The sequence below is a fragment of the Anser cygnoides genome, chromosome 3 (genome assembly GCF_040182565.1).
Source record: "Anser cygnoides isolate HZ-2024a breed goose chromosome 3, Taihu_goose_T2T_genome, whole genome shotgun sequence".
NCBI classification, from domain to species: Eukaryota; Metazoa; Chordata; class Aves; order Anseriformes; family Anatidae; genus Anser; species Anser cygnoides.
The window spans coordinates 96,062,210-96,087,601 of NC_089875.1; the positions used below are offsets into that span (position 1 = coordinate 96,062,210).

General features: G+C 38.6%; 1 protein-coding gene across 7 annotated transcripts in view; it reads right to left on the minus strand.

Moving 5' to 3' along the window:
• PRIM2 (DNA primase subunit 2) overlaps positions 1-25,392 on the minus strand; it is a 113,095-nt gene that overhangs the window by 65,992 nt on the left and 21,711 nt on the right. For 6 of the 7 annotated variants that reach the window (XR_007168974.2, XM_066994747.1, XM_048078826.2 and 3 more), the window contains 2 exons: positions 21,040-21,135; positions 20,055-20,192 (listed from right to left, as the gene is read on the minus strand). Coding sequence is in view for 6 of the 7 variants with exons in the window: in XM_066994747.1 (XP_066850848.1) it covers positions 20,055-20,192; positions 21,040-21,135 (234 nt within the window). In the remaining variant the exon portion in view is untranslated. Of the gene's footprint in view, positions 1-14,706; positions 15,859-20,054; positions 20,193-21,039; positions 21,136-25,392 lie in introns of those variants that run through there. The other variant, XM_066994750.1, reaches the window with a different exon arrangement.

The following is a 25,392-nucleotide window of genomic DNA, read 5'->3' on the forward strand; positions in this document are numbered from 1 at the left end:
AGTAAGACTTAATGTTTAAATATTTTCTCTTCAAATCAAAGAAGGACATTCACACTACAGAAAATTACTAGCAAAACATGTATTTTTAAAAAAAATCCTTTTTAAAATGTTAATTATCCAAGTTTACAAACACTGCATATACTTTCCTTCTGCATAAAAACAGGCTGACATAAGAACCACTACCCCCAGGACTCAAGTGCATGAAGGAGAAAAGTAAGACTTCATAAAAACTAATTAACTGGTATTATGGAACACACTAACATTGCCTGAGAACTTAAGTATGGTAGTAGGACCTCCATTTCATAGAATCATACAATGGCCTGGGTTGGAAGGGACTCAAAGACCACCTAGTTCCAAGCCCCTGCCCTGGTCAGGGATGCCACCCACTAGATCAGGCTGCTCAGGGCCCCATCCAGCCTGGCCTTGAACACCCCCAGGGATGGGGCAGCCACAGCTTCTCTGGGCAGCCTGTGCCAGTGCCTCACCACCCTCTGAGGGAAGAATTTCCTCCTAACCTCTAATCTAGATCTCCCCTCTTTTAGTTCAACCCCCCCACTTTTGTCCTATCACTATCTGCAAAAAGGTTGCTCTCCATCTCTTTTATAAGCCCCCTTTAAATACTGAAAAGCTGCAGTAAGGTCACCTCAGAGCCTTCTCCAGGCTGAACAGCCCCAGCTCTCTCAGCCTTTCTTCCCAGGAGAGGTGCTCCAGCCCTCTGAACGGGTCCTCTCCCCTGGACCCGCTCCAACAGCCCCACATCCTTCTTGTGCTGGGGGCCCCAGACGTGGACGCAGCACTCCAGGTGGGGCCTCACAAGGGCAGAGCAGAGGGGCACGATCACCTCCCTCCCCTGCTGGCCACTCCTCTGTTGATGCAGCCCAGGACGCAGTTGGCCTTCTGGGCTGCGAGCACACACGGCTGGCTCATGTCCAGCTTTTTGTCCACCAGAACCCCCAAGTCCTTCTCTGCAGGGCTGCTCTCATCAGGGAGTTCTTCTCCCAGTCTGTCCTCATGTCTGGGATTGCCCCGATCCAGGTGCAGCACCTTGCACTTGGAATTATTGAAAGCTGTAATGTTCACGTGGGCCCACTTCTCCAGCTTGTCCAGATCCCTTTGGCATCACTTTCTTCTGTTGTATCATTTGACCTCCCTGTAAGGCCTGGGGCTTGGTGCTGCTATGTAAAAGAAGAGCACACAGCAAGCTGCTCAGCCAAAGCCCAGGGAATTCTTCCCAGCCCACCAGAGCCAGGCTGCTGCCAGCACCTGACCCCAGACCAGGCAGCAGCAAGGCTGAAGAACACCACAGACCCCACAGCAGGCACCACGCACAGACAGCACGCACACAAAAACGAACAGCCTGATCCATCGGCACGTGGTGGCTGACCTCTGTGGCCTCCTGGAGCTGGCCACACAGTGTGGTGACCCCAGAAGATGCCTCTCAAAGCCCTGGAAGCTGGCTTGGTTGCCAGCTTTGCCCTCTTTGCCACAAGCACACATTGCTAATAGTCAAGTAAGTCAAGAAAAATCAAAAAGTAAATGCCACGACAACTATTTTGCACATTTTTCCCAGAGAAATGAGGCTAGAGTGATCTTGCTATTTACACTCACAGATGAGTGTTAGAATTAATAACTTTTGACCATTTTAGCCAATCCCACCAGATTTGAGAGAGAAAAGAACCCAAAAGACACTACCTCCTGACAAGTTTCATGAGGAAAATACTAGGTGAGAGGCACTGGCATGTCTCAGAAACAAACACAAGCTGTACAGAACAGCAGAGACTCCAAAAGGAAAACACATCCTATGTCAAACACACGAGAATTTCTGAGCTGACAGTTTGGTTTTGTGCTGATACGGAGTTTAACAATCCCAGGAAACAGCCTTCTGCCCAGATAACATGTAATTGCAAAGAACACCAGACCGAAATAGGACACTTAACCAGTACCTGAGGTGCACCTAGCACTTTTCAAGGACAAACTTCGAGAACCGGACCCCAGCAAAGTATCAGAGGGCACTATAAACAAAGTGTAGGACCCTGACCCTCACCAGCCTTTATTTTTTGCAACTCTTAGCTATCTGGAAGAAAGCCTGAAATCTCATCTTTAATGTATCAGACTTACCGTAAGATGACTGACGAAATAATTAGACCTCAAAAGAATACAGGTACATCATGACTACAGCACAAGGGCCGTAAAAAGACTATCAAGCCTGTAAACCAACAACGCATAGGAAAGATACAAGAGACTGAAGCGAAAGAGTACACAGCTCAAAGAAGTGCCAAACCAAGTGTTATCACTGTGCTTTGAGACAGAAGCTACTTCTTCCAACTTTTGTTTTCTGTTCCACCATCCCTATGAACATAAAAAACTGGACTCCACATCAACACTGTTCTTGGACTTAAATTTCACTTTTTACATTTTCTCCGAGAGTTACTGAAAATCATGTGAAAAACCCTACTCTCCATCCTGCATAACAGAAGTAGCTTCTTTTCACACTAACTTATGACCTCCTCAAGGCTAAGCCTGTACAGAATATGTAAGAAGGAGAAAAATCATCTGCAACAAGAGCAATAAGGTTACTGAGGTTGGGAAAATAAAATTGTTTTCAAATATGTACAAGAGAGAATTGAAGAGATTAGGAGAAAACAGAAAATAGCTCTGACAAAATGTCAATCACAGTCACACCACAGTCCATATATGACGCTGTTTAAGGAAGCAAGGATTAATGGGAAATTATTTGTCTAAAAGCTTATCTCCGCTCTTAGAGGGCAACTCAATAAGTCAAAATGGAAGGGCACACGCAACAAAACACTAACTGCATTTTTTTTTATTATTATTTCAAAGCTTCTGCACCTCATGCCTTTAATAGGTGACAGATGCAAGTAGCTGTATATTGCCTGAGCCTGCTTGGAAGCATCACTGAGCAGCTGAGACCTTGCCTAACATCTGCCCAGCTCTAACTTATCAGATGATTCGAGTACACACTGGGAAAATGAGGAGAGCACTGATGACTGTTATGGGGTATGCTTGGAAAAATAAACTCTGGACTACATTGCCTTGCTCTAATGGTTTAGGTACTCACGCAACAAGAACAAAGAAATATGGATGAACTCTTAACAGTTTTACATTCTTACATATATAACACAATTGGGTCAGAAAGCCAAAAGATGACAGCACCTCAGGTAACGGCAAGTGGGCTTTACCTATGGAGAAGGTCAAAGAGGTAACATCCCAACCAGGCCACTGACAACTTAGGCCAAGCATCTAAATTATAAAACAACAAATTAAGTGAAAAATAACAGCCCCTGGAGGTGATAACCATCAGCTACAACACCACAAATGGCTGAGCCCAGGGGGAAAGCAGTATGCACAGAAGCCAGGCCACCTGCCAAAACCTGGATCCCTTGGACCAGCTACAGTGCCCCGTTTGGAGACCACAGTGCCAGACACAGCTTGACTTGAGGAGAAGCCGCCTTGTTTGATACAAGTCTGTATTGTTCAAAGAATGTGAGAATAGGCCACAAAATAGAAATCCTAAAGCAATATGATGGGTTGACCTCAGCTAATGCTCAACTCCCATACAACTTCTGGCTGTGGTAGGGCCGTTGGAGCTGGCTGGAACCACCCATGTCTGGCATGGGACAGCCCCGGGCCCTTCTCGCAGGGAAGCGGCTCCCCCACTACCAAAACCTTGCCACCTACACCCAGGAGGAACAGAAATCATTATTTGCCTGCTATAACCTTCCCACATTGTAAATACAATTTATTATTTATGTAATTGAATTGGTATGGCTCTGCATTTGCAACTACCTCAATCCTATGATACATATTTTCCTCAATTAAGGGGAAAAGCGCTTTGCAAAGTGGGAAGAGATTCACTTACTTTAGGGTGCAGAGGTGATTTGTGTTCAATTTCTCCTAACTAGAAGCCTAAACACCAATGGAGGCCCTCCCGGGGTCCCAGATCACCCTCCCATTTCTCTAACTATACGAGGGGACCCTGAGGCCTCTAATTCATGTACGTAAGAGACATCTCAGCTTACTTCAGCTGAACATTTCTCTGCACACATTAAATAGTTTGAACAAATACCGTCCACAGAAAACCCAGTGAAGAAAATAAAAGTCAGCATGCAGTATAAATAATTTAACAAACTGCAATGTTTTTAATTATGTGTTCGAAAAGGCATGTTATTGTTATGCTACTTTGCAGGGTTTTGATTTGTACTTTTTCGTGATTTTATCAACTGATCTTTTAGCACTAACTTCAATGAAATAAACTATATATAAGTGCAAAGTACAAAAACTGTCCTATTGGCAAACTAGTATTATTTAAGATGGGCAGCTCTTTCGTACCATCTAACATGAGGTAGGTTTTTGGCACAGTGGTGTTGTAGGACCATTCGCCTTGCTCTCGAGCTGGCAGTCTCTGAAGCACTTACCAACAGAGCAAACTAACCTTCTGCTGGACTGCAAGAACAATGCTTCCGTGCAAACACAACCGGAGAGTAAGACATTGCAGTCTTGCACCAAACAATGGAGACATCAAAAGCAACAGAAAGTGCGGGAAGGGTCATAGAACTCAACTGTCCCACCAGGGATTTAGGCTGGAAACAGACTGCTAATAGAAATTACACAAGCTTGACTACTTAGTCAAGCCTCAGACGACAAAGTACAAATTTCTGGCCAGCTGAATAACAGGTTCATTCAATTTTTTTAAAATGCATTCCTACCTCATCCACAATAAGAGTCTGATCCAGCAGTGACACATACCCTCAAATTTAAATTAATAGTAAATCCAGTGGTTATACTGAGAGGTGTTTCATTTTCCTAAATTAGCATTTCCTTTTGATTGAAGTTTTAAATACTAAAAAAAACTTAGCATACAAATTAAGACATCTCCAACTGATATTACAAGCATTTAAACGCACTGTGAGGTGTATCAGAAATGATGATTGATTCTTTCTGTAAGCAGAAACAGTATTTCACCAGGACTAGCTTGCAAGTTGGCTTCAGCTCATACAGTGCAGTTGTGTGGTTGGTTTAGAATCACTCAGTATGCTGAAGACATTTCACTTCATCCTGCAGCTGAAGAAAATTTCTCTTTTGAATAACAATTAAGTAATCACACCTGACACCGCTCTTCAAGAACAAAAGCTTTCAGTTTAATGGGTCTGTAGTCAGCAATGGTCATAAAAAAGCCTTTTCAAGTGCTTGAAGTATCTCCAGACACCATGTTTTTTGGAACCCATCTGGGTCCTTCTAATCTAATGCTTCTTAACTGAATCATAACAGGCTTGATTGTATTTTCAGTTCAATGCAGAACACAAGTATAGGCAGCACAGAGCTAATATCTGACTCAAGGGTCACAAATATGGTTTATAAATGCAAGATACTAACTGAAAAACAAAGGAAAGCCAACTTCTATCACTAAGATCTTATGGTTATGATTTATAAAGTCATATTCTGTTCCTGAGGAAGTACTATTTCTCTCATTACTTCCACTGCTTTGAGAAAGACCATGGCAAACTGCAGGAGGAAACTTCATTACTGGAGGAAAACTGCAGAACTGAACTATATCAGAAGTGCTTCTTACAGACAAATTATGCCAACAGATATGTCAAATATGTTTTCAAGTCTATTTCATTGCTTTATCTTGCCACAAGGGCAGACAACTGAAAAATCAGATAAAGATATATAAACCCAAACGGATGAACACATTCCAAACAGATGTATTTTTGTTACTCAAACTTCTGCCGCTTCCTGGGTTTACCAGCTAGAACATCAGCAGTACCAGGCTTTCAACCCACTCCTGATGTGCAAGGCAACCAAAACGTATATTGCCTTTTGAATCCGGTGGACCTGAGCTGAATTGAAAGCAAATCTGAGATATGTTTGCACTATATTCAACTTACATGTAGTAAAGCCATTATATATGGAATCACGCTTAAATCACAGCTGCCTCCATCCATGCTAGACAAGCACAGCCCTCACTAGAAATACTATCACAGATCCTAAGGATAAAATTATGTTAGCATGGAACTGTATCTGCCGCTGCTTTCCTTCACTGTTCAAAGTCATCAGCCAGACCATGACATAACACAGATGTGGCTCTATTACTTTCAGCTCCCTATGTAGCTAATTCTAATTATTTTATTTTTTTAAAGCTTACAACAGAATTGGATTTATTGCCAGGTGAGAAACACACAACACAATGTAAGACAGACCTGACGAACTATTTCAAACAGGATATGAGTGTGTGGGAAATTCGATTCTAATATTAACACTTTATTTGTCAACTGCCTTAGTAAGCTGATCTGAAATCTTTTTCTTGGCCTAGCAAAAAAAAAAAAAAAAAAAGATCTGCTTTCACTGACAGATCAAGAGAAAGTGATAAAGCACATGGAACAACAGATGCAGGACTGCAGCACTGGCTTGCAAAACTGAGCATGAGGAAGGCCACTAAAACACATCATCTGGCATCTCAGGTTCTCCTATGCCTACTGCTGAGGAAGCTACATGATGCGATTGTATAAGGAAAGGTTAATAGAAGAGGCAAAAAAAATTAAATGAACTCATGTAAAACTTGAGTCATATTCTTGCATGAGTGTCAAGGTATCAGAACAAGGAACAGTGACTGTACAAGTACGCAGTCATACTGAACGTGGAAACATATGGTTGCATACAGGTATGCACATACATATTGAATACTGAAACACACAAACATATCGGTTTTAATACTAAACTTTTTTAAAAGGCTATCCCAAACTCTAATAAACCTCCCCAGCTGCCAGTAGGACCCAGTATGACAGAGTTGAAATTGAAGGCCTTTTGCAAACTCTGCCTGCAAGGCCCCTGCCCATCATGGGTTGAAGACAGGGGACCTGCGGAGGTCAGGTCACGGAAAAAACAGAACAGCTCAGGACTGGGGATATGAATGTTACATCCTCTCCTTGAGAAGTCTTAGACACAACCTTGTGATTCCAGCTAAAACCTGTAATATATCTGCCTTTTCTACATGAAACTTAACATGCAATTTCATAACTGTGCTGACAAGAATAAAAAGATACAACACTGACAGGAGAACCACCATGATGCTAGAGCATCTGCACTAGTCTGAGTTCTTCGGGCAATATCAAATGCAGTAGATCTCTGAATATCCAACTGGTGAAATGCTATCTGTAGAGATCCAATATGCTACATTTGCAGGAGTATCTCACACACACACACACACACACACACACCCTTCAACCATTTACAGAAGATTGTCTAGGTTATGAGTTAGATTAAGCTTAGGTGTGATGACTGGAACAACATCAAGACCAAGAACAAAGCTCTAAAGGACGTCCCTTACAGCCAGACATCCAGATGATGATGCATCAGCAATAATAATGCTGCAACACAAAGTATCTCAGGTTGTAGAAGCCTTGAAGGAACCCAGAAGGACGCTGAAGGAAAATGTCCAAGTAATAACCTTTAAAAGTCCAACAGACAACACGACAAACGACCAGAGTTTTCAGAATGGATGAATTGCTAGTTGATTAAGTAACACAGTTTCCTGTTTTACGGATAAAGAAATTAATGCTATTTGGAAAGGATCGTTATTAGCTGGTTTGAAAAAAAATCTGAGAGAAAGAATCACTGATCTTTTAAAGATAATACAACACTTTTCATGTAAACAATTAAAAAAGGAACAAGAAATGCCTATTTAGCAGGAGTGCAACAACACTAGGAACAAAGTTAATTAAGACACTAAGGAGAACAAACAAGAACGGGAATTGCCCACATAAAATCAATGCTAAGCAGCCCAGATAATAAATAAGAGAAAAACATAATTGCTCATTTACGGTCAGATTTTAGTTGATGTTAAACCTCATAGAAAGAAATCTCATGACTCCAGGATTAACGTCCGTAGTCATAACATCAACTGGACAAAATCAGTGGTACCTAACTGACACGGAAAACTTCAAATGCACCAGCTGTTATCTAATATAACAGATTAAAAAATGGCTACACATTACAAATACATAAAGCCTGATAACTGTGAATGACATAGGCAAGCAGATTCATGAAGATACAGTTAAGACATTCAGATTTAAAAAACTTTTTACTTAACCTTTTACTTATTAGCTCACACTGACAGATGCACAGAAATGAATCACAGAACAACAAATCAATGACATTTCAGGGAATGTTTATTTGCATTTGGTGTATATAAAGAATAAGATCAACCTCATTTGCACACATTCTGCATTACACCAAATACAACACATTTTTCTTCAGAATTAGGAACTTAGTCCCACGCCTTCCCTCCTCCCTTTGTGTAGCAATGCAGTTGCAACACAGAAAGGCTACATTTCAGCACAAGTTTTCTGCATTACCTCGTTCATCACTCTCACAGAGCCCTCTGATGGCCAAGGTACAAGATGCAGCTCTAACCTCTCGGCAGTTAGACGTCTGGACACATATAATAACCATCATGGAAGGGGTGAAAACCGTGAGAAGAACGCGTTGGCAGTTTGATTGTGAGACCGGATGCAGTAGCAAGACAGAATCTTCTGCCAGACCTCACGCATCCACTCTGTGCTGACTGGAACTAAAACTGCCAGCACAGCTTATAAAGACAGTCAGTTTGTAAAGCATAAAACCAATAAAGTTGTTCGAAACTCCGCACTCAGCAAGCAGAACATCTGATTAGACTGCAAGAGATAAGATGCAGAGCTGCAGTGACCTCAAGAGAAAGCTGGTGCGTAGCTAGCGTTAACTTTCAGGTCTTTGTCTCAGTTTGCATCTGCTTTTCTGAAAGGTTCCTTGAATTCAAGCCTAACGCAGAAAGTGATGCTTTCACAGAGCTCACTTCAAAGAAATGAATAAAGACTGCAGACAAAACATTAATAAAAAAGTAAAGCTAACTGAAAATTTGACAGAATTACCTATAAGTAGTTTGCAGTTTCCACCTTTTGGCACTTTGGATCCTGCAAATTTAGAAAAGCTTTTAGTTTAGTCCAATCATGCAAAGGATTATAATTACTGTACCATTTCCAAGTAATACTAAAACTGCATAATTATTTGCTAAGTGACAGGATACAGGAAACTCTACCCCTACTACTCAATAGGATTCCTGCCTAAGGAACAGGAAAAGCCGCCCTCTGAAGGAAGTGCTCACAGAGACCCTCACCCAGCTTTCTGCACAGGTTTGCTACCAACGCTGACAGAGAATCCTGCACAGAGCAGGACGGGAGCTTTCATCTCCACTACTCCTCAGCTCCCTCTGCACAGAGCACAGGGTTATGCTCAGGCTTCGTGGGACATATTCTTCTTTGCATCAACTGAACTGAGGAATCTCCCCATGAAACCATCCAGCTCTTTAAAGAGGTGGGTAGTAGGCTGTGGACCATACTTCCCAGGAATGACTATCACCTTTGAGCTGGAAGTTGTTACCCAAAATCGCTGATGTAACCACAGTGCTGACTTCAAGCACTGCAGCTTGGACGAATTACTCATGATTAATTGCCCCCCAAATTATTACTTCAAGCATCTCTGCTCTTCTGACAATAGGGTAATGCTGGTAAAGCCTGCAATAAGAAAAAGATGTATAAGAAAAAGATGTAGATGAACAGAAGTGCTATCCTCTAGCTTTCCACTAGCAAGTGGATGACAAGAATTACACCTTACACCCAATTCTAAATTTAAGCAACTGCCCATCAGCAGATAATCCACAATACTTCCTTTTCTTCCTCCCAAAATAGCTTCAGATCAAACATTCTGATCAGTTTTTATTGTATTTTTACTGTCTACACATTGAAAGACTGAAGTAAAAAGAAACCCAAACCTCTGGGATTAACAAAGCTGGTAACAAAACAACCTTCACTTCATTTTGGCAGCATAAGTAGAAAAAAAAAAGGAAAAATCATGTGTTTTTTTCTATTACTTACGAAGCTTTAAACACTATATCCACATTTATTCCCTTTCTTTCACATGTACCTTTATAAACAAAGGCTGTAGTCATTAACAACCCATGTCATTTTGCTTAACTCATGACAGATGATAATAAAAAAAAGCCTTTGCCTTCTGATATTTGTTCAAGACAACAGAGTATTTAAATTAAACATCAATCCTTAGAGTAATGCTACTATTTAAATACACTGGAATTTTTTTTACATAAATAGAGAAAATTGTAATAAAAAAGATATTTCACAAGCTACAATGTAAAATTGAAGCCGTATATCTGCATTCATCCATTTCCCTGATATTTCACCGTATTTTCTGCTATTCCATAACTCAGACACTGAACAGCTAATTCAGTGTCCTTCCAAAATCTACAGAGCACATTTTTCACTTCTGTCTGGAAACTTTCTTGTAACCCTGGATACAGAACAATCCTTCATTACCTTTCAAAATCCATTTGTACTATAGAACATGTATATTACAATTTTTATTTTTTTTTACCTCTTTACTCAGAACAATGAGGCATCACCAGACGGATGAGATGGATACAAAACAGGGAGATGGCACACCACGATTCCCACGACAGCCTGTACAGGCTGCTTGTAAGGCATTGGGGTGTGTTTTTACACAGCATGCTCAATTTTTAAAACTACTCTTGGGGCAAAAAACTCTGGTTAAGTGTTATATATCAATAGGTTTGTGTTGGCTTTGTTTTGAAGCAGCAGCAGCAAGCTTTGCCTTTTTATTGTAAAACTTCTGTTTAATTATACTGCCTTTGAAACACCCTACTTCCCTAATACCAGCAAAAATTATTCTGACAAATATTCATTTACAAGAACTACAAAAAAGGTCCATTTCCTCTCAAGCCTAAATATGCAGATTAGCAATTATTTGCAGAAGAAATCCATTAACAGATGAACCTCCCTGTGGGAAACTGCAGTAAAATGGAAAGCCACACAATGAGCCCACCCAGAAATCTGCCGCAGCAGCACTGACAGCGACCAGCATTTCTAAAAACTAGTCACTTCACCTATATTTAGAAGTTTAAAAAAAAATATATAAAAGAAGTTTGAAAAGCTATCGTTTTTCTTAAAAGTTCAAAACACTTGAACCGTGCAATCAGTAAAATTAGTATTTCTCTTGAAAGTCTTACAGCAGAATTTCTTTTTGACAAGTCTTGGTATAGGAATTTCTGAGATAAGACTCGTGCATACTTTATTTTTTTCTTTCATTTGCTGCTTAAAGAAGTGCTCCAACCTCTGGAAAGCGTACATACTTTAATCATACTTTAAGTGTCATCTGATACAACAACCAGCTGTTCAATTTATTTCATATCTAACTTTGAGCTGCTGACGTTAGTTTCCCATTCTTCCTGTGGATTAAAAAGGAAGGGTTTAAGCTATAGTCCTTCCTCCCCAGTCATACGATCTTTAGCATTAGGAGGAATGGCAAAAAACACGTTAACATCTCATATACAGTGTACATTCACTGGTTGAGGATATCAGACAACATTACATACGGAAACAGCCCCTCTCCATAATACAAGGAGAAATGCATGCAAAAAATTTATTTAATTGAAAGGTAGTTACCACAATTTGTAGAGATTTAGAGTATTTCTCTTTGCCTGATCCACAGACTTAAACACTTCAGAACATTCCCTCTTCCTGTCCTTCTCCAGTCTACGTTCATTGCAGCCTTTTTTGCTTTTAACCCAAGAAAATTTGGCTTCACACAAACACAACTGCAACCGAAACTGCAGACACTACAGCTGCATTTAGGTCTCAAAATAATTCGCATGTTAAATCTGGTAACTTCCTGGACTCCAACTCTTTCTTCAATGCCCAGTCTGACGCTCACTGCTGTACACGTTGATTTCTACAGCTACAAGACTTAGTCATTTCACTGTGACTATTTGCAACAGCCAGTCTTATGAGCATCTGCATCTGGTGTGATATTAAAAACTGTTTATAACCAAGGTGCAACTTTGGGGATACCTGTATGGCAGGCTTATAAAAATGCGTGATATGCTACCCCGAATGTAACAGCTAACCAAGGAACGTGAAAAACATGGGTTAGACAATAGAGGCAATGAATAATGAATGAATACAGGTGCATCTACTCTTTGTGATTTTTCCATGATTACAGATTTTTTGAGGATTGCACTGCAAAGCTTTCAAAAATTTTTTTCAGAATAGCTTTTAGCAAGTAAGCAAAACAGGAAAAGAATTGCTATGGAAAGCGAACACAAGGTGGGCACTTCAAAACATCATGAAGAAAAACAGAAGCAAAAAACAAATTCTTGTGAACTACTGGGATTAGCAGAACAGAAAGGATGATGAGCTGAAGCAGGAGGAAAATGTCCAGTTTTGAGAAATAGGCAAGTGATGAGATGAGTTGGTAGAACAACTAGACAAAGACGCAAGCAAGAATAAGAGCATTACTTACATTCTTTTGGAATGGGAAAGCTAGCGTAAGTACTTGTAAGGTTTAAGCCATAAACAATTTGAAAGTTTAGGACAAAAGTGGCACATACTTCAGAAATGTCATAAAAAGTAACTGTCAGGATTTGACCACGTTTGTTCAAATGTTTCAGTGAGGTAGCGCTATTGCTTTTCAACAATCATCAATTCAAGAATCCATTCTTTAAGCCCGGTGAGTAACTGTTCTCTTCTAAAAGCAGCCTATCAACTACATCACTTGAAAGAATTGGTTTAGACAAAGAGTATCTAAGATTTATGCTCCTTTGCAGAATTCTGCAGAGTTGTATGCAAAGATTCAATATATTCGAGAGAATTTTATGATTAATTGCACACGGTAATAGTAGCTAAATTGAGCCTCTTGAATCATATACAAAACTAGTAAGTGGTTGAAATTTGGATCTCAATAATGGGATCTCTCATCTCTATTAATGTATAGGCTGATAGGCAATTCAAAGCTCAACTAGAGTGGAAGGGATTCAATTAGCATTATTGAGACATATGAATCAAGTTTTCCTGTGGAAACAACTGCGTACACAAATCAGTCTCAGTCCACAGTGAAACGCTGGGATGCTGAGGAAAACGAGGTACATCTTCTCTGGCAATTTAGATGCCTCTCTTGGTCACTGGAGTCCTGCTCCATTCGTGGTCCAAAGCAAACATCAGATAGATCACTTACCAGCTCCCTTCTAAAAAGTTAAGCAGTTTTCTCCAAGACAAAGGCAGTTCACAAGGTAACTTGTCATTAACTCTGGTGTAAACAAACTCCAGACAAACACTATTTCCGCTATCACTCAGACACTCTCTATGGGTCACAGGCAGCCATAAGAAAAAAAAAATCAGAAGAAAACTTAAATTTCAAACACAATCATACTAAAAACAGACACTTTGGTTTACTTACTGACCTCATATGCCTCTACAGTTCGTTCTTACTGACTATAGTGCATCATTCTCAAATTACTGTTACCAGCATGTTAATAAATTGTTAGATAATTGTTGTCCTGTGACATTAAACAAGTATTATATTAACTGAGGTATTTCCTGGTTATCATCTCTATTGCACAAAATAGACATAAATTGTATTTCCTGTTTGTATATTCTATTCCAAAAATATTTTTCTGAAATTTAAGGAATATCTAAGAGTTAAGCAAACCTTCCACGTATTTCAATTCCTGTACATCTTGATTTGTTATTTTACTACCACAAAACACTTCAGTTCATTTGAGGATGGGATTAGTTCCATCTGAATCAAACCAAACAAGACCCATGCAAAGAGACCACAGCAATGGTCTAGACAGCACAGGCACATTTAGTATTTACCAAAAATCTTATACTTTGTAGTAGATGCAAGCAGCAGATAGGACAATTAGGAAGCCAAAACACAGAATGAAGTCAATTTCATTTACCCTCCTAATGTTTTTAATAGTTACTTTATGCTAGCAACCACTAAGTTGGTAAAAGAAACACGTCCTTCAATTAGTAAAAGGGAGAAAACAGCACATAATGATTTCAGAAAAAGTCAACAATGGAACAATTAAGGGGACACAGTAAAAAGCCAGTCCACAAGGAAAAGTGCAATGATTTTCACTACCTTGCTGGTATCTATTCTGCATAGGAGAATGAGGTCTCTGACACAGAATCACACAGGCAAAGTTGCTTCCCTTGATTTTCTTTCTCTCAGTCCAAATGCCACTATTTTCTTTAGTAGAACTGTTGCTTAGACAACTGTACAACAAAATATTAAGAAATGAAGACCAGCTTCTTCTCTGCAAAACTCTCACAGCAAAACTTTCATGTGGGAGATTCAGAGGACAAAGTCACTGTAATCATGTTTTACATTATGGTGCCAAAGTTATTACCTTACTAACCTTGTATGTGCATATTATAAAAATCATCCATTTATGTTACAGTGAATTACTTTAAGTTAACACTGGGAACACAATACCTGAAATGAATTTCAAGTGACAAGACCATCATTAATCATACCTTTTCAACATTAATGCCACTACATAAAGCCTTCTGCTTCACTGCCTGAAAACGTACGTGTTTTAGGAAGAAAATGTTTTGCAGGTGGTGTTACGGTGGCGTAAAGAACCTGCTAAGTCCCAGATTAGCAGGTTCTTTGAACATACTGCATACATCAAACAAAACTGTGTATTTGACTGATGTTTAATTTTAAAGGACAAATCACCAGAATTATTAGTAAAACTAAAAGCAACTTACTTGCTCAATATTTCTAACAATTTTGAAGATTACATCCTAAGCAGGGAAATGAATAAACAAAAAAAATAGATAAAGATTAGAAAAAGCCAGTGATGTCTTCCTTTTGCACTAAGCAAAAAGGAAAAATTGATTTGTAGACATTTGATCAGATTAACAAGGTCACACTGCAAGGTAAAAAGAGCGTGCTCTTATCAAGTTAGGAGGAAAACATGCTATCAAGATTATACGTATCACAACTGGAATCTTGAATTCTCACAGTTTATTTTTAGTCAATAGTTTAATCTGCATAAAGTTAGATCATATGTGATGTTCTGTCAAAGTATTTTCACAAAAGCAACTTATTGCAGCAGACTTATAATACAAATACCACCCAAGCTATACCTTCAACTGATACACTCAAGATGGAGGAAAAGGGCCTCGGTTTAAACACAAGTATGGCATTCCACTGAAAAACTGCTATCAGGCAATGTTTGTAAAGCTCAGTTATTGCTACCAAAGATAATTACAAGTCTTTGCAAAGTAAATTCTTCAAACCCACAATGAAATCATTCATGTTAAAACAGGAATATTTACATTTTCAAGCATTTGCTTATAGCTTAACAACGTAACATTTAACAAGCACTAAAACTTAAAGACAAAACATTCTCTGAGCTGTAACGCTCATTATGATAAAAATCACATTATGATTCACTCTAGTTCAGGCAAACATCTGCCATGAGCAGAAGCATCCCAGTCAAAATCAGATTTTACAGTATCTATTATCCCCATCTTTGAAATTTACCAAAGAACTGCTTCAGTAGAAGAGTCAACAAAACAAGGAAGCTAAACTAACACTACTGTGTGTGCTGGAACCAGAGTGCCGAGCCTCCTTTCCTCTAGTAGCCAACCTCAGCAGGCCTACAAGGCCAGGGACTGAAACCTTCAGTTGTGGTGGGCTCTCCTCAGCTATGGTCCAGCCGCCCACCCAGCCACTCCTCACTCCCCCTCCTCACCAGGACAGGGGAGACAGTAGGATGAGAGGGCGCTTCTTTGCTGTGAGGGTGACAGAGCACTGGAACAGGTTGCCCACAGAGGCTGTGGAGTCTCCTTCTCTGGAGATATTCAAAACCCTCCTGGATGCCATCCTGCGCAATGTGCTCTAAGTGATCCTGCTCGGCAGGGGGGTTGGACTAGATGATCTTCAGAGGAACCTTTCAACCTCGGCTGTTCTGTGATTCTGTGAAAAGGCTCGTGGGTTAGGACAAAGACAGGGAAATCGCTTAGCGATAAGCAATACAGGCGAAACAGACTTGACTTGGGGAAAATTATTTTACTGCTAATTAAAAATGACTCACGTAGAAAAACAAAGACAGGCCTTAAACCTTTTCTCCCCTCTCTTTTGAGACGGGCTTCACTCCTTCAGTCCAGACTCCTGCACAGGCAGTGCTGGGAAGGCTATGGTCAGTACAGACCAGCTCCTCTCTGCTGCTCCCACCCTGTCACATTTTAACCTTGCTCTGGCATGGGTTCTCTCCCACCAGCCACAGTTGCTTCAGGAATAATATTTTTAAAAAGTAATCATTACAGCATGGGCTCTCTCCACCAGCTGTAGTTCCTTCAGGGAATATTCCCGTGCTCCAGAGCGTGGTCCTCCGTAGGTGCCACGAGTATCTGCTGCAGTGTCACAAAGCTCATCCTCTGACCTTGGTATTCCCTCTCTCTGCTGTTCTCGTGCCTTTTGGTTCCCTTTTACCCTTCCTTAAATACATTCCCCAGAGATGCTGCCATTTTGGCTGCTGTGCCCTGTGGTGGGGCCATTGGAGCCGGCTGGAACCGGCTGGGGCCAGCACGGGGCAGCCCCGGCCTCTCCTCACGGAGGCGGCCCCGCAGCTCCCCGCTGCCAGCACCATGACACACACACCCAACTCACAGCTTTAGTCAAGACTACTTGTGTTCTTTTCAAAGAAAAGAGCATTTTACATGCTCAATCTAACACCATAATCTATATAAAGGATCCTGTTCAATCACATAGGTAGACAGTCTATACCTGACACTAAGTGGTACTATTAAAAAGGTAGTTCAAAAAAACTAAATGCATCTTTAAGGATTATGTCAGTCCTGGGGATGAGACATGACAAGGACGAGGGAGCTCACATTGAACACTGCAACGCTTTCATCAGATGGGAGACACGTGTCCACCCGTACAGCCATTTTGGTTAATCACACGAGACTGCAGTTGTGGAGGCAAACTTGTCCAATATAAACTCCAGTACAAACAAGTCAGACGACTGCTAAAGCAGTATTAAGTCAAATTCTAATTTGTTTGATTCAAGAAAGCAGAATTTAAAACAGCTATCCTCAAAAACGATCCAGCACTGCTAATAATTTCAGAGCCTAAGTTCTCTGCATCACTATAACTGAAATTAAAATCAAAACACAACATAGTATTATTACTGCAGAAACATTTGTGTATCAGCATAAACCCAGTGAAATCTTCATGAATAAAACATAATGCAATCTGAATTAATAAAAGTTTGCTCTAAGTTATAAAACAAATGTAGAGCTAATATTACAACTTAGAGGAACAACAAAATATTTAGGCTTTCTACTGTTTAATCATCATTAATGGGACAAAGGCAATCATTTACCAACGAATGGGTCAGAAAAAAAAAAAACAGAAAGAAGGGCCTTGCAGTATTGATTTTGCACATATAATGAACTTCAGTTGCATTTGCAACCATCAAGAAGGCTTGAATAGTATTAATTCCCCCTATTAATGAGCCTCAAAGAACAGAGGCATACTCAAGATGTTAAACTTATTTTTAACAGGATGAAACAACACATGGCTGCTTCGTGGAGTTGACTAGTAAGCAACTGAAGCACAACTCTAACCAAAATGAATTTGTGCCAATATAAAACCTTTTTGAAAGTACGTATTGTGAGTTATTTACTATTCTCTCAAACATCAGTACCGACACAATCCATTCCTTCTGTTCACCGAGATGATACTCCGCTTCCTTGAGAAGCCTGGCTAGAACCACTCCGTAACACACAGGTAGGCAGTGGCATCAGCCTGCACCGCAGTGGGCAACATAGTAAGGCTAGGCCACCACTCCAACCATTCAGTGCTTTGGTGAGCTATGAATAGTAGCTTCAGCACTCGAAGGCCTTGGAGTATAACAGCTTCAGAGCACCTTAGAGAAGGCAGGGCAGGACTTCATCATCAAATAATTGCTGTATGTACCTCCTTCCAAAAATGTATGCGTGTAACTCCTTGGGGGTAGCACCAGAGAACCTCCTGGTTCCAAAACATGCATCACAGTACATATAATTAGTAACACCTTTCGAACAACCAAAACTTAGAAAACCATGCTTCTTTAGCATTTAAGAACTGAATGGCTAATGAGAACCATAAGCACAAAAAGATTCCTCAAAACTACATACCTGAAAGACCATCTTTCCACTACCTATATTGAGGGCATTTTCTCCCTTAGAAGCTTGTAACAGACAGTCCAAAAGCCTAGGAGGCAAACTACCACATAGAAGATAGGCTAAATATTCTAATTTTTTGATGTTACCCAGTGAAGGCAAATCCCGTCTTTAGAAATAGCATCTGAGTCTAATTTGGATTATCGCATCATTAAGGTCTTTAATTATCAAATTCTAATAAAACTGGGATTGTCTGTAAGAAAGTTCTGAGAACAAAGCATAAATAACCAGATCATGCAAAAAATACTAAAACAGACTCCTAAATGCATAAATAATTATGCTCACCACAGTACTATTATCAAATCCATTCATTAACAGACAGATTAAATGACAAATCAGTGATGCCATTTAGGACTACCACTTCTTAGCTAAGTCTAGCCTTTATGCACAACTTCTGTACAAAGTCATGAAGAGCTCCATACAATCACAGAGCCTGAATGCAGCATGTTTCTTGATTTTCTTTGCAGCAGCAGACATACAAACACCCATGTGCTACAAAAGCATTGCTATGCAATACTAAACCAGCTATATACGCAGAACTTAAGCCCAGACCAAATAATACTTCAACAACTACTTTTCACAAATGGTACCAAAAATTTGTGACTGTCATAACTTCAATAGAAATGCATCTCCTCACTTCAGGTAATGCTGAACAAGAAAGGTGCTTTACTAAAGATTATCCTCTTAATTCCTTTGTTGTCGAACAGCAACTACTATCACCTTTATATAAAAAAGACCCTTTATGCACACTTTTCTTTAATGGTATATTCTTATATTTTCACTGAAATGTGTTTTTTTTTTTAAACCATAGCATTGCACAAAGCATATAATATTGAAGAAAACAACTTCCAATTGCAAGTTAGAGAGAAACGTATGCTTACATGAAAATAGTGTAGGCTCAAAATCTGAAACAGTAATACTTAGAATTTTATGTGGGTGTAATTGATCTGTTATAGTTTTGTTCCATTGAAAACGACACTAATTCTCCAGCTACCAAATTTATACTCCAGTTGTATATCAAACACTCCTGTTTAATATGACAGAATAACATTAGATTGACACCTGTAGAACATGTTGGATATTTGGCCTTCATTTCCGTAAGACTCAAATAATATCCCTAGCATCCCTCACCAGTGCACTATGCAGGATAAAATTTGCTGGAACAGTTTATTCAATGTGCTTTCACAAACTCAGTTAACAATCAGAAGCCCATAACTTCAATCAGTTTTGGAATAGGACAGGAATCACTAATCTATTGTTTCTTACTCTGAAAATATGGGGAATGGTAATAAATAAAAGCCTTACATCATAAAACAAAAAATTAATACAAGCCTGAAATAATGCAATAACTTAAAACGTACCAGTTCTATAGAAGATAATTTTCCAGACCCATGAGAATGTTAATATTTCTAAACTATGATTATGGGGGATAAGAAAGTAGTAGTTCTTTACTATAAAGCAGCTATTGTCTCTAATGAGTTAATCTGGATTAAATGAATCCCATATAAAACACCCTGGAAAATCAAAGGCTCATGGGGAAATCTCATCAATGAGATGATAAATACCTGAAGGGAAAAAAATGTCCTATTTTGTTTCAACAAAAAAATGTTGCAAAATCTCATGGAAAACACTGATACAAAGAGAAAGTTGTTACTGGGCTAACATTTTGAGTGAAAAGTCACGTTACTCTTATGTAGGAAATAATTTTTAAATCCTCTATTTGAAAATTCTTTACAATTAACATTGTAGGTATGATAAATTCCATTTAAAATTAAGAAACTCTCAGCTTATTCTCTCAGTTTATTAATGAAGGGCTTTTTTGTTTTGATCTGTAAGCACTTATATAGAGTTCGGTAAAACCAAATTGATATGTTTTAAATCCAAATGGCTACTGTTCAAGAGTGTCATTAAACAATGCAACAAAATTTGTAAAATCAGACTTACCGCCAGTGCTTTAGATAACTTTTGTCTGTAGTTATTCAAAACAATAGCATCAATGTCCTTAAGAGGCACAAACGCAAAGCCATCTTTAATAAACACTCTTCTGGCTCTGAATAGATCAACAGCATCTGAAAGTCCAACCTGAGAAAGTGAAAAAAAAAAACAAAACTGTAGAATAGCAAAAATAGTGCAGTAACAATTATTACAACCCCAGGATTCAAGACGGACCAGTACAGCTTTAAGTCATTCTGTGTCTTTAACAAAGCTCTAGGCAAAACACAAAGATTTTGAAAACAAATGTTGATTTTTGGTGGAAAAATATTATTTGCTTACAGAAAGTCATACAACTAGGCAATACAAGCTACCTTAAAATTTGTATCTACAACTAGCAGCCTGAGATGAAGTTCAGCAAAGCCAAACGCAAGTTCCCGCATCTGGGAAATCCCACAATGTCAGCACAGGCTAGGTGTAGATGTGTAGATGTGGTGCTTAGGGACATGGTTTAGCGGTTGACTTGGTAGTGCTAGGATTACAGTTGGACTTGATTATTTGAGGTCTTTTCCAACCTAAACAATTCTATTATCATTTAACTTTCCATCACTTCTTTCTTCTCGCTCACTTCCATAAAGTATTTCACATTAATAACAGATTAAACCTAGTTTCAGTAATGGATATTTGAGAATGTCTCCATCCTGACAGTCCGTCAGCCAGTTAAGTCAAGTGATTTGTCTGGGACACGATAAAACAGAAGACCTTTTTTGTGGAAAAAGACAGGGGATGACAGAAGATGTTAATGGTAGTCTGAAGCTCCCTTCATTCTCCCTCTACCCTCATGCTGACGTGAGAAAGAACTCTCATTAGTCTCAGTTAATTTAGACATTTTGATTTACTGTTCATAACAATACCGTATAACCTTAGAATAAGTAACTCCAAGTTTTAAAGAGAAAGAATGAATGTAAGTTAGTGGCACTTAGAAATGTCTACTTACCTTATAGAACATTTGTTCTTTTACTTTAGTCATAGTGAAGCCAGGGGTTGATGTAGACAGTTCATTTGCCAATTCATTTTTCAGATCTTCACTAATCTAAAATAAAAAGCTTCTTTTAAAACCGCTGAAATACTTCAAAAATACTTTTTTTTTAAATGAGCTAAAAGATGACTTGATCTGTAAATATATCATCTTTTCAGTTGACAAAAGAACAATTACGTATTCAACAAGTGATCTCTAATGATTAAGTATAAACCAGCAAAACACTAGTGATCAATTGTGTGAAATACATTCCTTCTAAAGTAGTAATGCAGACTTCAAAATATAATACTATCATAATATTTTACACATTAACACAAGTATAAAAAACATGCTTTTCAAAAATTGGCCTCTTCAGAATCAGCCTCCGTGAGGATCCCTGCTTATATCTAGATTTACTGCATTCACCAAAACAAAGCATGGTAACCAAATGGCAACTGGAAAGACAAAGTTGTTGTTTTACAATCCCAAACAATTTTGTTAGATTTTTTAAAATATTAATATCAGGTCATTTTCAAAAACATTTTTAAAAGATCATCTTATGCGTATGGATTTTTTTCTTCAAGATGAGAACAATGGGACATTTATTGTTCACCATGTGTTAGTGCTTTCACAATTTTAGAGAATTAAGCAGCAATACTCTGATTTAACTTCTTTAAGTACTTAGACAAAATTTCTAACTTGAAAAGAAAAATCATGAAAAATATTACATTTCCTGACATAGTAATTTATTGAATATGAATATGCAAATACATACATATACAAATACATATATATTATGCTCTTCAACTACTTAATAACGTGGGTTTTGAATAGCACCAAATACAGGAGAAAAGCCACACTTAAAATTAGAATATTTTAACAATTCTACTATTCCATCCAACCATAATGCGGTCAGCAAGACAGAAGAATGTAACTTGGAATGCAGAGGAAATACACAGTAGCATTATATTTCTGCATAGGAAAGTCTAATAGTCAGGGGAAAAAAAAGCCTGCAAGTAAAACACTTTTCTTTAACAAAGTAGCTGTACCAAAACAACTGTTTGAGTTTCTAGAAACGATAACGGAAAACAGTCTACAAAAATACTCTCATTAATGATCTGATTTTTGTTAAGTCTTTGAGAAGAACAATTCCAGCTTTTGAAGCACAACACCCTGAAAACATACACAAACATCACTTAGTACTACCAAAACATTTCTTCTACTTTTAAACGATGTATTTCTTGGGTAAATCTAATTATCTTTGTCAGTCTAAGTCACCATATCGGCCTGCAAGCTTTCACCCATTATAGACTGAAGTTCCAGAGTAGTGATTTCCATTTTTCAAACCTAACAGTTCTGTGATTTCTAAATATATGGTACACTTGAAGATAGAAATTGCTTGAGAGCCCAGTCTACCATGTCATTCCAACCCCAGAGTAAAACAGTCTTTGAAAAAAAGCAGGACAACACATGACATCTTCCAGGGTAGTCCCATGGGAGAGGAGGGGCAGCCAAGCCAATAAAGTTTTGTTTGGCTGGTTGGGGTTTCTTTGCTGTTGGTGATTTGGTTTTGTTTGTTTGTTTAAATAGAAAGCCATTAAAACACAGCCCAGTGACTGTTTTTATAGACAGGATTGCAAGTTCGGGGAAGACTGAAAACAGGGAAAGGCAAGGACTGCTTTCTTTTGCTTTTCGAAACAATCAATTAGTTGATTTTAATCCACAAAACCATCTTACTCCATATTACCTTAAAATTTAATTTTTAATATGCTCCTAAAATAATTATACTGACTCCAAACTTCATGAGTTGTCCCAATCCCTCTTTATTTGTAATCAACTGTCTAAAATTTGTGCAGATGTAAATCCCAGTGATTGCACATTTTCTTGCATCTCACCATTAAAAAACTAATTAACACTGTTGGGTAAAAGTGATCCTGGCGAAAACTCCAGCAGAAAACTGGTTAATAGGCCACGACTAAAGTCTTGGATAAGTTTGTGGACAGGGCTGTCAATAAATACAACTAGTTTTTTATAGTTCTTTAAACACTAATAGGTATTATTATAAAACAAATATTTATTTTAACAGTAAATAATATTTACGAAGCTGTTAAATAATTCACTTCTCACAGCCTCAAGTATCTTGTAGGTAAGGAAAACCATTTCAGCATTCTACAGCAACCCTACAAACACTCTACCTCCCTTTTTGACCAAATTCCCATTGCTCTCCTTTTTTTCAGCTAATGGAGAGCAGAAGAGGAAACAAGGATATCCTTAGCCCTTAACTAAAGCTGGGTGAAAACTCCAGAACACATTAATGGCAGTTAAAGCATTAAAAACTTGCTTCCCTAAAGAGTGGAACATTAAAAATAACCTTGCATAGCCATTAAGGACTTCACTTTTTTAAAAAACATAAAACTATTTAAAATTGATTGAAGTTGTAATGCAATAAAAATAACTACCATATTATAGTCTAAAATGTAGATAATACATACACATCCATACATTCAGCATCATGAAACATGTATCCCATTTTTTCTTGGTTTATGCAGGCTGGAAAAGCTTTTCTTTCTTTTAAAGCAACACTACGCTTTGTACATTCAGTAATTCTGTAGCTAAAATGCCACCTGCATTAATACATTCCAGTAATCATTAAAAAATTAAGACGGTTAAATAAAGCTTTTAGGATTCTAATCAAGATCAGAAAGATAAACAGACTGCTTAACTTTCGACAGCACTCAAAGATGTTTACAGACAGATACTGTGATGTTCCAGAGATAAAAGAAGGTAGGTCAACAGAAGTCTTCTGAGGGTGGCACAAAAAAAAAAAAGAAAAAGGCATTAGCAAGCAGAACTGGGCAGACTTTACCGAGCAATTCTGAATTTTAAGCTACACAAAGCACCCAAACTGACCCAAGAGCAAAGCACAAAGGGCTTGTTCTCTTCCCCACAGCCGCGCAGCTCTGCCCTCTCCTCGCTCTGCCTCTGGCACCCAGCTCGCCCTCAGCACGGACCTGATGCAACCTGTGTACCCACAGAAAACACCTCACGAGCTTTGCCTGCCTAGCTCACGGCCAGTTTCTTAACCTGAAACTGCTTATTACCAAGACTGCCCAAGGCAAAAGCAAGAACAGTAACGCTAGGAGAAGGCTTTTCCCTTTTCAGTGACAGCAGGTCACATACCGTAGCTTGAAACAGTCCAGCAATTCATCGCAAGTCTTTGAGACTTAGAAAAATGAGAAAAGTCAAAACATAAAACAAAAAAAGGCAGTGAAGGAAGGAAGGAAGGAAGGAAGAGATGATGATGGACAAGTTGCATTGCTTCCAGTTTTCTTGTTTACTATATACAGTTTATTCTTTGATTTTGATCACAGAATTATCCTGGAAACACAGACATAGAAACTCAGATCGAAAGATGAATTATTTAAGATGTAGAACTTGGTTAGACAAACTTTAGCAGTGAGGTTATCAAAAAAAAACAACCCTGAAACAAATCTGATATCCCTGCTATTTTAATGAAGGGATAAAGATGCATTCACCATTATACTACTGTACATACACTTCTTATCTCTGCTGTTACTACATCTCCCAGGAGAGAACAAAAACTTCTCTTCCTTTTCCAGGACTCAGCCCCAGGTATTTACAGGCACATGTCACTGGTGTCCATAGAGAGGGCAACTTTTAAAGCTTGCTTTTAGTTACTGAGCAGGTAGTACTTACATAGTGTAATACCCTTCTCAAAAAGTGATGGTGTCAGTCTCTCAGTATTACTATACTGCAATTTTAAGTGTCAAAAAGACAAAACAATCTTTCTTAGTCAATCTTTTCCATTAGCACACAGCACTGTACAAAGTAAGCTACAACTAGAATACAACGAAATTAGCTCAGATACTGTTAAATTTAAGTTTAAAGTGTATTCAACTAGTTAATTAATAATAACTTGACTATGGAAGGAAATCAAGCCCAGATGTCCTACCAATGAAGAGCATGAAAAGCCTGCAATAAAACATTCCAGAGGCTCCCAAATCTGTTGACCAATCTCAAAACAAGGTTTCTTAAGAGACAAAGTCCATTTTGGCCAGACACAGATGAAGTCAGAAGAAATTTCTATTTCCTATGGTACTCAAGCTTACTATTTTAGCTCCAGTTCGGTTGACGGCATCTCTATAAACATAAAGGGCTGCACTTGGCATTATGTACTCTTATACATGCACGCAGTTTTATTTATTTTAAAAACAAGAGTGAGCATGGAAAGACATTTTATGGATCCTTCTCAACTATGAAGATCCTTCTACAGATCCTTCTCCTTGTTCAATCCATCGTTATTCATGGTTA